The 15,135-nt window shown below is 39.9% G+C and overlaps 1 protein-coding gene across 11 annotated transcripts in view; it reads left to right on the top strand.

The window, feature by feature from the left end:
- The window catches only part of rbfox3 (RNA binding fox-1 homolog 3), a 1,262,719-nt gene that overhangs the window by 1,178,824 nt on the left and 68,760 nt on the right, over positions 1-15,135 (top strand). For all 11 annotated transcript variants that reach the window (XM_033044598.1, XM_033044592.1, XM_033044596.1 and 8 more), the window contains one exon: positions 11,141-11,201. In XM_033044598.1, the coding sequence (XP_032900489.1) occupies positions 11,141-11,201 (61 nt within the window). The remainder of the gene's footprint in view (positions 1-11,140; positions 11,202-15,135) is intronic.

Genomic DNA, 15,135 nt, shown 5'->3' with positions numbered 1-15,135 from the left:
ATGGCTTTCTTCTTGCCACTCTTCCATAAAGGCCCGATTTGTGGAGTGCACGACTAATAGTTGTCCTGTGGACAGATTCCCCCACCTGAGCTGTGGATCTCTACAGCTCCTCCAGAGTTACCATGGCTGCTTCTCTGATCAATGCTCTCCTTGCCCGGCCTGTCAGTTTAGGTGGACGGCCATGTTTTGGTAGGTTTGCAGTTGTGCCATACTCTTTCCATTTTCGGATGATGGATTGAACAGTGCTCCGTGAGATGTTCAAAGCTTGGGATATTTTTTTATAACCTAACCCCGCTTTAAACTTCTCCACAACTTTATCCCTGACCTGTCTGGTGTGTTCCTTGGGCTTCATGATGCTGTTTGTTCACTATTGTTCTCTAACAAACCTCTGAGGCCTTCACAGAACAGCTGTATTTATACTGAGATTAGATTACACACAAGTGGACTCTATTTACTAATTAGGTGACTTCTGAAGGCAATTGGTTGCAATGGATTTTATTTAGGGGTATCAGAGTAAAGGGGGCTGAATACTTTTGCACGCCACACTTTTCAGTTTTTTATTTGTAAAAGAATTTGAAAACCATGTATCATTTTCCTTCCACTTCACAATTATGCGCCATTTTGTCTTGGTCTATCACATAAAATCCCAATAAAATACATTTACGTTTGTGGTTGTAACGTGACAAAATGTGGAAAAGTTCAAGGGGTATGAATACTTTTGCAAGCCACTGTATGAGCCAAATGCAGGTAAAAGGGACACAATATGCATGCAATTGCAGGCACTGTACAGACAAGGTGATTCTGTGCTGTACAGATCTTTGACTCTATGACTATAGAACTGTCTAATTTATCAGGCATAATTGGAGCAGAAGTCCAGAAGTGGAAGTGTTATACCACTGCTGAGGACAATAAACCAATAAAAGTTATTTGCTCATCAACATTGAAGGCATGAGAAATAATTCCACCATGTATCCCACCTTCTGTAATGGCATCATTAATCAACAGTTAGGTTTTGAAGTTTGACTAGTTGTGTTACTAAAGGAAAGCTCTATAAACCCATGTAGGCACATGATACTGCGGATGCCGGGATCTTGACCAAAAAAACAAAGTGATTGAGGAACTCGGCGTAATGGGAGTTCAGCATGATTAGCGCACAATGTGTGATAGCTGAATGTGGCCATTTTAGTCGATTTCCTTGACTTCGCAAAGAGTGAAATCTGTCGTCATTTTCATAAGTGCATGCCAGGCTTTTCAAAGCAGGGGGAAGTAATTTTGATTCAGTGCTCAGTGCCCAAAACACCGCACGCGCTTGCTTGGGCACTTTGTCCCATTGTCAGTAGTTGTGCCATTTCCATAACACTTTCCAATATCTCATTCCATCCTTTTTCATTTATGAAGTTCATGCTGTACACAATATATCATTCCTTACCCACAGTTAGCATTTTATAAGATAAGTCACTTAGTTTAATATGGTAGGGAGCATGTGCATTGAAGTTAACTTATTTCTTGATTGCTTTAAGATCTGCACCATCGCCCGTTACTGAAAAGCTTTATTTTGTAAGGTATTTTTCTTTTCAATTGTCCCATTTGTTACTCAACGAAAGCATTTCACTTTGTCATTTTATCTCACATTACTGCGTAAAATGCTAGTTGTAATATATATTCATTGTTGAACATGTTGCTACAAAATCACTGTATAAAAAATCATCTTATGTTCAAACAAATGATTATTTTGTACAGGAGAATGAAATCTTCTACTTTAATTAAATTCTTAACTAGATATATACTTCACTTTCCATTGAATGAAAACAAAAATTATAGTCTAGTTACAAATTGAACCAATAACAAAAACTACAATTATTTGATGAAAATTCTGGTATTCAAAACAACAGAGAAACTATTATTTTTCCCAGCGTCAGAGGTTGCAAGCGGAGACCTGATGGAAGTGTATAAAATTATAAGAGGCATAGATAGGGTAGACAGTCAGAATCTTTTTCCACCCAGGGTGGAAATGTCAAATAATAGAGGACACACCACAGGTCTCAGGTGAAAGGGGTAACTTTTAAAGGCTGCCTAACCCGCTGAGTTACTCCAGCACTCTGATCTGAAGAAGGGTTTCAGCCCGAAAAGTTGCCTATTTCCTTCACTCCATAGATGCTGCTGCACCCGCTGAGTTTCTCCAGCACTTTTGTCTACCTAACTTTTGGTGAGTGCCTGGAATGTACTACTGGGGTTGATGGTGAAGGCAGATACAATAGTGGAGTTTAAGAGACATTTGGATAGACAGGTGGATATGCCAGGATTGGAAGGTTACAGATTATGGCAGGCAGATGAGAGTTGACCTTGGCATCGTGTGCAACACGGACGTCGTGGGCTGAATGGCCTGTTCCTGTGCTGTACTGGTCCAAGGCCTCTGTTCTGATATGCCTATTTCCCCCAATCTACATCCTCCCACCACTGGTATTGCCCACTGATCTCAGCTTGGATGGGAATCTGGAAGGAAAAGGATGTCCCCCGATTAGATGGTCAAATGTGGATGATCAATCATTAGGTCGTGATGTTATGGTTCTTAACAAACAGGTTCGTTTTATAACTGTCCGGATGAACCACACTCCTTGGACCCCTTGCCTTTGGAAAATAGTAGTGTTATAGAGTGAAAAAAAAGGCCTTTAAAACTGAGAAACCTTTGTCAGGGAGACGGACACACAAGTAACTGCAGATGCTGGTTTACCTATGATCAGAGTGCTGGAGTAACTCAGCGGGTTAGGCAGCATTTCTGGAGAACATGGAAAGGCGACATTTTGGGTGGGGATTATTCCTCAGACTGATTCATGGGGTCATCATGAGAAAGATGATCCCACTGAGGGGGAACAGCACCATTAAAAATTAATAATCTCTAATCTACTCAATAAATTATGTGAAAACCTTTTAACCTAAAGCTTTGTTGATTCATGGAAGCTGTCATGATATTGAGAACCTTTAGGAAGAACATTGAGGACATTTAAGGTAAAGCTCGATAACTAACTGAGAGAGAAAGGAACATAAGGAAATGCTGACAGAGGCTTGTGTAGATCACAAATAACAGGAAAGATTAAATGGGCTCAATGGCCTGTTTCATTTCTGGAGATTCAATATATCTTTATGTTCATATCAAAGAGCCTCCTAAAGGAAGGCCATCTACAACATTGAAATAACAACCGTACATCTCCAGTTGACCCAGACACTCTCTCTAAATCCACTTGGAGAACAGTACAAATGCTCTGGTCAATTTGTAGATGAGTTAGGTGTATAAAATGGCAAGAAGCATTTGAGCAAGGGACTCCTCAAGCAATACGAAATGAAGCACAGTATCTCTTCTCGAGATTAGATCTGGTTTTCCTATTATGAATAGAAAGTATGGGAGTGGATTGTGAAATGCCCAAGGAAATAGAATGCAAAATGACAAGAATATACTAATATACGAACAGAATTTACTAATATTTATCTGCTTGCTTTGATTATTGTGCATCAAGCATTACTTCTTGGTCCTTGGCTTTAAAGTCTTTGTAACTGATCAATTGATCTCCAATCAATTCTGGGCACTCTGATGAGCTGTGTAGAGATGAGGTTGTGTTTGGCCTCCATCTGACTGTCTGGGCTAACCTAACATCACATTGAATCTTGCGAATATTGTAAAAGCCCAAATAGATGTGAAGTACCGTTTGATAGTCTCCTGTCACGGAGGATCTTTATAGGAATCTGGAGCACTGCTTTGCAGGTATTGCACGCAAACCATGATTAGACTAGACGATAGAAATGAGGCTAGTCGGAGCCGATGTGGTAACTTGTGGCATTTCACAACAGTGAGCAGGTTTTCAGGGCAGGCTTTTTATTGAGACAAGTGCAGAAATCCCTTTATTACCTTGCACATTTTGTGAAGGATTTATAAAAACTCATTGTTTTTCCTTGCTAAAATTAAATAAATAGTTTGTTGGCTGTAGCCTTAACTTCAGTCTAATGCAATGTTTATTCTTCCAATCAACAACTTGGAGGGAATCACGAGATATAACATCTAATATCTTCCCATAATCCCAAATTCTTCTTTCATCGCTGGATGTTGTAATTGACATAATTCAAAGCTCAGGTATTTTCAGATACAGTTTGCTTCATCGACAATGCTGGGAGTTGATTCTGACAGTAACTTGTGATTATAAATACAGTGTGATACCTTTGGAGAAAGTATGTACAAGAGTTAACTGCAGTTTCTCAGTACCCTGTAGTATGGTAAGGTGTACGTCCAAGATTAGTGCCGATGAGTTCCACAATATTTCAATCAGTTCATTTCATTTCAATAAAGTACATTTACTAGATTTGCGAGAATGTTGTCAGGACTTTCGGGCGAGGTTGTGCAGGCTAGGACTTTATTACTTGGAGCATGGAATGCTGAGGGGTGATCTTATCGAGGTGTATAAAATCATGAGAGGAATACATAGGTTGAATACACAGAGTCTTTTCCCTAGAGTAGGAGACCAAGAACGGGAGGACAGAGGATTAAGGTGAGAGGGAAAGATTTCATAGGAATCTGAGGGCAAGTTAGGCTAAAGCCCCTGTTTCCATACTGTATATCTCTGACTCTACTCTGTTACCAGCCCTTCTATCTGTTATTCATTTGCTCTATCATCTAAAATGACAAAACAAGCGTTGTCATCTATCATTAGGTCTCCAGTTTACGCAAGAGGGCCACAAAATGCATTTTAAATATAATGGAACTATATTCACCACAGTACATTTTATAGACCAGATTTAAAAATAATTAAAAATCTTTCATGCTTATGGAAGACTAATTCCCCAAAGTGTTTACCATTTTAATTAAAACAAAATTCAGGGACACTTTTGCAAATTAGCTGTGAAAGCAATTTTTTTTCTCTCGTCACTGGTTAATGTTTAAAGTGATTGTGTTGGTTTTGAAGTTTTGTGCCCGAGCCAGACCTTTCATGCATGATTTAAGCATAAAGGCCACCGCTAATGTTAGATTATGACAGCACCCGTATGTGGATAGGTGAGTTACCATCGGAATGTTGACCTTGGCACATCTAAGCAACTCAACGAGTCTAATGTTAGTTTGGCATCAAATGCACATCTAATGGCATCAGTTCATACACTATAATCACCTTCATGTTCACCAAAAGAAACTGGACATTAGCGGTCAACTTATAACCCACAGTAAAATAAGAAGCAGAACACAAAACATATTCACAAAGAGACACAAAGTAAAGGCTCTCCACCATAATTTTGATATTTTGCCCACATTTTCTTAGTTTAATTTAATTTATTATCAAGTGTACAGTGAAAAACCTTTCTTGCGTGCTAACCAGTCAGAGGAAAGACAATACGTGATTGCAATCGAGCCGTCCACAGTGTACAGATATAAGATAAAGGGAATAACATTTAGTGCAAGATAAAGATAGTTTGAGGGTTCCCAATGAGGTAGATAGTAGCCCAGGACTGCTCTCTAGTTGTTGATAGGATGTTTCAGTTGCCTCATAACAGCTGGGAAGAAACTATCCCTGAATCTGGAGGTGTGCGTTTTCACACTTCTGTACATCATGCATTATGGGACAGGGGGGAAGAGGGAGTGACCGGGGTTAGACTGGCCCTTGATTATGCTGGTGGCCTAGCCGAGGCAGTGTGAAGTGCTGTTACATATTTCCTGTATTCAGCAAAACACGGATTGCAAGAAGAACTCGGCAGGTCAGGCATCAGGAGGGCTAAAATGGAGACATGAGAAACTGCAGATTTTGGTTTACAAAATAAAACACGGAGTGTTGGAGTAACACTGGGTCAGGCAGCATCTCCGGAGGATTTTTGGCCTGAAAAATAACCTTGACCCAAAACGTCACCTATCCATGTACTGAGATGCTGCCGGACCTGCTGACTTACTCCAGTACTTTGAAAAAACAAATTTAATAAGTGGAGCGAATGGACAGATGATGTTTTGGGGCTGAAAAGGGGATTTGGATCAAAGACAAGCCCAGGTCCACGTTCCTCTGTTTTAGTGGGTTGTGATGTTGATGGGGAATTTGGAGGACAAATTTGTGCATCGCCTGATTCCGTTTTTAGCTGCTTTGCTGTGATGACATATATATTATTCGTCAAGAATGTTTTATTGTCATATGTCACAAAAGGGAGCAATGAAATTATTACTTGCAGCAGCACAACAGATATGTAAACATAGTACTCTGTACACCCCATAATAAACAGTAGAAATATTATTTTATTATTATCATTATTATTATTAAACAGATAATAAATAAACAATAATAGTGCAAAGTCAAAACAGTGCCCCCAAGTCGATATAGTTCAGAGCCTATTTGGAGGTTTAATAGTGTGTCTGAAGAAGGGTCTCGACCTGAAACGTCACCCATTCCTTCCCTCCAAAGATGCTGCCTGTCCTGCTGAGTTGCTCCAGCTTTTTGTGTCTATCTTGTGTTTAATAGCCTGATGGTTGTCGGGAAGAAGCTGCTCCTGAACCTGCATGTTACAGTTTTCAGGCTCCTGTACCTTCTATGCATTGTAATATTGGGGTTGAGAGGATTATTAGACAAGAGGCAGTGTGTATGATATTGACTCACTGCTGCCTGGCCCACTGAGTTACTCCAGCACTTTGTGTATTTTTCTTTTGTAAACCAGCAACTTCAGTTCCTGTTTCTACAAAAATCAAGAGGTGCTCGTTTTCCCATCAATTCAGTGAATTAAACATTAGAGTCAAATTAGGTTCACTCTTATGTACCTTTTAATTAATTGCAGGTAAAATGTTTGATGGAACTTTAGTTTTAATTCTTTGGATGATGAATGTATCCATGTGCTGGGGGTGATAAAAATGAAGAGGGGCATTCCCTTGCATGAACATCAGGCAATGGGTACTTCCAAGAAGAAGGAGTCTCATCATCTCTCCGTGGCATTAAATGGCAGGACCATCAGCAAATGTTCCCTCATATACATTTTGGAGGTGATGGGTGGCCAGAAACGCAACTGGATCATGAAGGTAAAAGGAGAAACTACCTAGGCAAGTCAGAAGTATGTACTGAGTGGTGAATAGAATATGTCCGAAACTAATCAGACTTGAGTCAGAAGCTGATGTGATTCCCAGCACAGATTGGGGGCTGAGACTTAACAGTATCTTGGTATCTTGGACCAAACATTTTTGTTCAGCGCATTTACATTCATCTCTTGGTAGTCCAGCTTTAATAGACATTGAAACTTTCTCCACGATGCATTGCAGCCACTCAACAAAGCTTCTTCAGCGAGATCTTGTAAACTGCACATCTACAAGGACAAAGGAACAAGGACTAGGGATAGTTCACATTGTCGTCAAGGCAGACACGTTGTGGCCGTAGCATGTATGGTCATCTTTTCAACTGTGCCTGGTCAATGATCTGGAACGTCAGCCCTGTGGAAGCTCATCCATTTTGACAAATGTCAAATCAAGAACTCGCCACTACATTTTCAAGAAAAAAGACACAGAGTGCTAGAGTAACTCATCAGTTTAGGTTTAGGTTTATTATTGTCTCATGTAACGAAGTTTAGATCAGTTCAGGCACAAAATGCTGGAGTAACTCAGCGGGTCATGCAGCATCTCTGGAGAAAAAGAATAGGTGATGTTTTGGGTCGGAACCCTTCATTAGATAGTTTAGTTTAGTTTATTGTCGCATTTACCAAGGTATAGTGAAAAGCTTTTTGTTGCGTGTTATCCAGTCATCAGAAAGACTATGATTACAATCAAGCCATCCACAATGTATAAAGGATTATCCACAATTATCCACAAAGGGATAAAGGTAATAATGCATGGTATAAGATAAACTCCAGTAAAGTCTGAGGAAAGATAATCTGAGGGTCTCCAATCAGGGAGATGGTAGGTCAGGACTGCTCTCTAGTTGTGGGGGGCGGGACCACGCCTGGCAAGTGATGGGCGGATACCGGTGAGGGGGAATTGGGTAGAGATCAGAGAGGAAAAAAGATGTAAGATAAAAGGGAGATAAAATGTGAAGCCAGAGGATGAGATATTGGTGGAAGGGGATAGGGGGAAGAGGAAATGGGGGCAGGGTAAGGGTCCCAACCCAAAAAAACACCGATTTGTGTCCTCCAGAAATGTGACCTGACCCGCTGACTTACTCCCACACTTTTGTTTTTTTTTAAACCAGCATCTGCAGTTCCTTGCAACAACATTTTCAAGGACAGCAATGGGGCAGCCAATGTACATTGCTGTTGATGGTAACGGCAACTAGTGTCATGGCATCACACAGCACGGAAACAGGCACTTTGTCAACCCGTCCATGCCGACCAAGTTGCCCCATCTAAGCTAGTCCCATTTGGTAAACACTCGGGAGAATTAATCTTTGAAGAAAGATTTTTAATTATTTAAAAATCTGGTCTCTCAAATGTACTGTAGTTAATAACTTCATTATAGTTAAAATGCATTTTGTAGCCCTCTTGCATAAGCTGGAGATCTCATTTTTTTAAGATTAGTTTAGTTTAGAGATACAGCGCGGAAACAGGCCCTTCGGCCCATCGAGTCTGCGTTGACTAGCAATCCCCGTACACTTACACTATCCAACACACACTAGGGACAATTTTACATTTATCCCAAGCCAACTAACCTACAAACCTGTATGTCTTTGGAGTGTGGGAGGAAACTGAAGATCTCGGAGAAAACCCACGCAGGTCACGGGGAGAACATACCAACTCTGTACAGACAGCACCCGTAGTCAGGATCGATCCTGGATCTCAAGCGCTGTAAGGCAGAGCTCTACCTAATGATAGATGACAAAACGGTGTAGAATCATAGACTCATACAGAACAGAAGCAGGCCCTTCAGCCCAACTCGTCCATGCCGACCAAAATCCCCCATCTTTGCTACTCCCATTTACTGCTGCTTAGCCCATATCCCTTTAAACCTAACACTGGATATCTTTCTTAAAATGGATTGAAACGGTAAATTAGCATCAATGATGCATAAAATCATAAGATTGTAAAATATAATAGGACTGTGTTAGGTGAAAAATTGAGACAAAGGAACTACAGAATTTTGTCATTAGAACGTTAACCCTTAATTTGTTTAATACGATTCCATTAGATTTTGATAATTAAATATAAGTTGCGGAGAGCTGTGAAGGATGGCATTTAAAGTGAGTAGGCTTCACTATTTTGTAATGGACTGTGACACATTCAGTCTCTGCATCAATATGAACACTGCTGGGGATTTCCATTTGCAAAGGTGAGGGCTGAGGGCATTAATAAACAGAATAAATGTGAATCCAAATGCATCATGTGTATGGACTGCAAAATGATATACTTAGACAGAAATCACCTTCATTGTCATGAACTTAATAGAATGGAGTTGCAAAGAATCTGTTTGAGGAAATTGTGGGGTTTTTTATAAATCAGATTTAAAATAAAAAATGTCGTACTCTCTGTTGTTCAGTCAATTTAACAGATTTAGTGTCACCAGCAGTGTGGGAAAATGCAGTCTATTTTCAAGATTGATTTCTAAAAATAAAATCAAAGGTTATGTGCACTTAAATTTGACCTTTGTGGAATGTAATTTTGACAATTTTGCTACCAAATCCTTTCACACACCAGAAAATGCCAATGATTATGATTAGATTGGATTAGTTTTTGTCATGTACCCAGGGTGCAATGAAATTCCTCATTTACACAAAGCTCACAGAATAAGTAGCATACATACAGTAGTGATAAATATTACAATAGAAACTATGATGAGTCCCAAACAGCAAAATGGTGCAAGATTGTAGCACGATATCTTCTCCCAGAAGGTAACAGGGAGGAAAGGGAATGGCCGGAGTGGCAGCATCCGTGACGATACTTCCAGCCTTCCTGATGAACCGCAGATGGATAGGATGGAAGGAAGTGACGAGCCTGTGATGGACTGGGCTGTGTTTACCACTCTCTGCAAGTTCACACGCTCAAGAGCTGAGCTGTTGCCAAATCAGGGCTGAGATGCATCCCATCAGAATACTTTCTCTAAAGCATCTGCAGAAGTTCAGGAGAGTCTATACAAACATAGGTACTCAATGTATCGGGGCCCTGGTAGTTTCAGCTAACTTTGACAGACTGCTTGGATGAATATTATTTCTGAAACTTTACCTAGAGCTGTGAATTAACCCGTTAAAACCTTCTCTCACATTCTTCCTGTTTTGCCCACATTGTCTCATTTTGTTAGTTGCTGTTATTCTCAGGCCGCCTGCCTTTGCCCGATGCTTCTTGGTATTCGGGGGTGAACTATGAAATCAAGGCAGATTTAACTTGTTTGCAAGTGGGCATCAGTTCACAGCACAGGAAGTTGTTTCCACAGAGGTGAAGTCCAAGCTTAGTTCAAGAAATGATCTTGGACACACCACGAGGATATAATGGATGACATTCACTCAAGATGGGATGGCAGTGCAGTACAGGAGAAACCAAGTATGATTTATGTCTAGGCTTCAAGCCTGCCTTTGGAACTCATTACCCGTGTATGTAATGCAGGTCCTTGAGCCCAAAGAAAAGGTTAAAACCTCATGTAGGTTTGTTATTCCTTGCCTGCATTGCCAGAAGTAAATGAAGAGAAATTGAACGATGTTACATTTGCATTTGAATGAACAAGATGAACTGTTTTATCTGCTATTTTAATATCAGCATTACTGTGGTTACTGAAGTACTTTAGTTAAAACTTGGACTCAAGGCAATCATAGATTCCAGGGGAGGTTGTAACTCATGTATGGGTTCAAATCTTGGCTTAAACTGCTTGATAAAACTCTGTAACAGTTTAAAGCCATCTGTGGATTATAGCTTCTTACATACTTTGTTACATTAAGCCATTATATATCATGATTAATATATAGTGTTTTAGCTTTGAATGAGTTGCTACAACCTAGCAGTGTTCTGTAGAATGCACAGGATGCCTACAGCAAGATCATGGGACTCACGCAAGCTGTTACGGTTGTCTGCAAAATAATTAATACAGGATTATTACTTCACTTGACTGAATAGAGATAATTCCAAGGATTTTGATTTTTTTTTGTTTGTGAGGTCGAGTACATCATGATTTTCTCAGAGAAGGTCCCATTAATTCCTGAATGTGATTTGTTTCATTGTTTAATCACAGGTAAACAATGCAACAGCAAGAGTAATGACGAACAAAAAGACTCCCAATCAGTACACAAACGGTAAGGCAAGCCGCTACTGACCCAATGATTCAATCATTTCTCTGGAGAAGATCTGCTTTAGCAAACACTGATCGTAATGGTAAATGCAACCAAATTGTGCGTTCGGAAATAGTATTAAAAATGGAGTCGCGCAAGGTCTAATGAGGACTACGTTTTCTGAATTGGGTCTGGATTAGACAATGGCAAACAGCATTGAAATGAGCTCAAAAGCAAGCTGAGAGGATTTGTTTTGTATCACTGATTTCCAAGAATCGGGCAAGCACAGGAGAAATATGGATAATTACTCTGGCTTGTTCTGCAGTTCAATTATCCCTTTGTGAAATAAATGTTAAAATTATTGATGTTTAGAGCCAAGCGCTGACTGTTTTATATCAAATTAAACTTGAATATGCAAGCGTAAATGTACAAGGGAATTAACAGGTGGCAGATTAGATTCTTCAGCATTAAATTAATGGGTTACTAGATTTGATTCTGCTATTTGCAAACCTGTGTTTAGCAGTATTTAGCAGGGACAATTGAAATTGCACTCCTCTAAATTAGATACACATCTGATCAAGTTGTTCCAACATGTCAGTGCCACTGTGTTACCAGTCCACGTGGCACTAGCACCTGTGAAGATTAAACTTTGCAGAGGGGTAAATGTTAGAAATGTTATTAGATTAACTGGGAGAATTTGTTACGACATAAAAGTGATCTCACAAATTCCTTAGGTAGGCAAAATAGCTGGAGAAACTCAGCAGGTGAGGCAGCATCTATGGAGCGAAGGAATAGGTGACGTTTCAGGTCGAGACCCTTCTTCAGACTTGGGTGCGCTATAGAATTGTCGGCAACTCCAAAGAATGTCATTGTGTTCTTAAAATGTTGACAGTGACATCTGCCAAACCTCTCCTGGTAAGAATTAAGACCCTGGACTCATCTTTCTGACCTAACGAAAGGATTGATCCTTTTGTATTTGCAGAGACAGTGTTGACTAAGTTAAACATCGCCAACCGTAATCGATCTCAATGTCGATTTACATTTCACTAGTTAAGTTCCACCCAAAGGCATTCCATTGAATAAGCAGGGAAATGGAATGGACACAAGGAAATGCAGATGTTGGAGTCTTGAGAAAAGCACAAGGTGCAGGAGGAACTCAGCAAGTCAGGCAGCATCTGTGGAGGGAGTGGACAGACGACGTTTCAGGTCGGGAGCCTTTTCTTTTCCAGCTTTCCCCTCCTCCCCCCCCCCCCCCCCCCCCCCAGTCCATTAGTTTGAGGAAGGGTCCTGACCCGAAACGTTGCCTGTCCATTCCCTCCACAGATACTGCCTGATCTGTTGAATTCCTCCAGCACTTCATGCTTTTCCTTTGAACAAGCAGTTTGTGTCACTTCAATACAGTGACATCCTTCCATGTACGTATGAAGAGAACTTCCTGCTGGGTTCTCCCTTGAAGGAGTGATGCCCGTTTGAGCAATATCACCGATGTATCAACACCAAGTCCCTACTTCCACAGATTGTGTGCAATTGCCCAATCTCCACCTGGACAGAGCAGACCTCATCCCCAAGTTGTAGACTAACCAGGGTTCTAGTCACGAGTTTTATAATCTCAAAGCTGAAGCAAGTGATTTGGACACAGGCCAAAGTGGAATTGATAAAATGGGATCAGAGTAGCTCTTGACATTGAGAGACGCCCCCCTTCTTTACAATTACCAGGCCCAAAGGCAAAGAACTTCAAATAAATAAATTGTTTCTACTTGTTGCTATTTCCTCCCAATCATTTTCTTCAAAATGTATATCTTGCAGGCAAAATAGATTAGAGTACACCAAGCTGTTTAACTTCAATTTTGTTTTTCTGCTCAAAACTGCGCCAATTGTGCTCTGGGTTGTGTTTAAGCTCGCACAGTTAAAATTCCCCTCTCTACTGCTTTAGTGGAGGCATCCCCCTGTCTAAAATAAATGGGTCATTGCAGTCAGTAAAACAGCAAAGAGGTAGAGAGCAATACATTTAGAGTCTGTACATCATTATCTCACAGTGCAATTTTAGGATGCATCGTTTTTAAATAGTTTAATTTATCAGTAATTATTTTTCTGTTGCAATAATGTAAAGACATTTTTAAATCTTTGACAAAATTTGCTTACTACTGTTTGATAATAATAATTTCCATGGGTTCATAATGGGGAGGAAGTTTTAAGTGTTAAAATAAATTCTGGTCCAATTGCTTGGAATAAATCTTCTTCTTTAGGCCATTTAGGGCTGAGATGAGGAAAAACGTTAACAGCCAGAGAGTTGTGGATCTATGGAATTCTCTGCCACAGAAGGCAGTGGAGGCCAATTCACTGGATGTTTTCAAGAGAGCTAGATATAGCTCTAACGGAATCAAGGGATATGGGGAGAAAGCAGGAACAGGGTACTGATTAGGAATGATCAGCCATGATCCTATTGAATGGCGGTGCTGGCTCGAAGGTCCAAATGGCCTATCCTGCACCAATTTTCTATGTTTCTATGTTTCTACATTTCTAATATGTGTAGAATGTGGAGAGTATCGAACCCATTCGTGGGTTCGCTCAATCTGAAGCCACTTATTTCTGGTCCATTTGTGGGGCAAGATATCCTGAGCATCAAGAAGCTTTGGGACTTGTGGTTATTGATTGAAGTCTTTCTCTGTGAGCGCCCAGCCCTTCCTGATGTTCCCATCATTACTGGAAGACTTTATGTCAAATGGCAATCCTCCAGATTCTTACAGCAAGAGAGACTTTTGACCAAGAGTTCAATACATACCAACAGTAATTTGTTCCATTGGCCATTGTTGTTCAATGCTATAAAAAAAAAAGGCTTAAAAGCAACTTTATAATTAATTAATTCAAATCAGAACAATTCAACCTTTACTGTTTCAACTTACCGACATTCTTTACATTGGCTAGAATATCAATGATTAGGCTCTGAGGTTTTCTCTTGCCAAACTAACAGCTAACTTACTGTTGTTTTTTACTGGAGACAAGTCATAAGATCATAAGACCGTAGGTTATAGGAGTAGAATTAGGCCATTCGGCCCATCAAGTCTACTCCGGTGATCTATCTCTCTCTCCTAACCCCATTCTCCTGCCTTCTCCCCATAACCTCTGACACCCGTACTAATCAAACAAGTGGTAGTGTTGACCATTAGGTAGACTGAAGAATCGCCATAGACTCGCCATAATGTGATCAATGTGATGATAACAAGAGGGAACTTGAAATATAATGGTGGCATCTCAAATTTTAGTCTGCATCAAAAATCAATATGTTTTATGATATCACAAAATAATGCTTTGATAATGAGATTTTGAGATTTTGCTTTTAAACTAGGGTTTATCACAAATGAATTTTATTTAAATTCAACCAAGCATAAATCACTAACTAAAACCAAGAATATATACAATATATATATACAAGTTGTAGAAACAAAGAAACTGCAGGTTGGCTTACACCAAAGATAGACTTGAAATGTTGGAGTAACTCAGCGAGTCCGGCAGCATCTCTGGAAAAAACAGATGGGTGACATTTCAAATCAAGGCCCTTCATATGTTGAAGAAGGGTTCCGACCCAAAACGTCACCCATCCATTTTCTCCAGAGGTGCTGCCTGACCAGCTGAGTTACTCCAGCACTTTGTGTCTATCTAAAGTATACATGTTGCTTGGTTGTTATATATAAAAGTCATCAGCTGATTCATAAAAAACCTTTTCATGTAAGTGTTTTGAAGTTACATCCAAATACTTAAATTAGAAAATGAAGTTATCTGGATGCCTCGAATGATACTGGGAGAGTTAAACTATTTCAGAATGTCTCTGATTTGAGGAATCTAATCAAACGTTCATCATTAGTACTGTTTCTCACTAACAAAATAACATTTCTATTTAGTTTAAATCTAAGCTTGTGAATAATAAAAATTACATCTTTTAAATTGCAAATCCTTAATG

The sequence above is a fragment of the Amblyraja radiata genome, chromosome 26, assembly GCF_010909765.2.
Source record: "Amblyraja radiata isolate CabotCenter1 chromosome 26, sAmbRad1.1.pri, whole genome shotgun sequence".
Classification (NCBI taxonomy): Eukaryota; Metazoa; Chordata; class Chondrichthyes; order Rajiformes; family Rajidae; genus Amblyraja; species Amblyraja radiata.
Note: the sequence above shows the minus strand (reverse complement) of the source record. Positions and strands in the feature narration are given on the sequence as shown.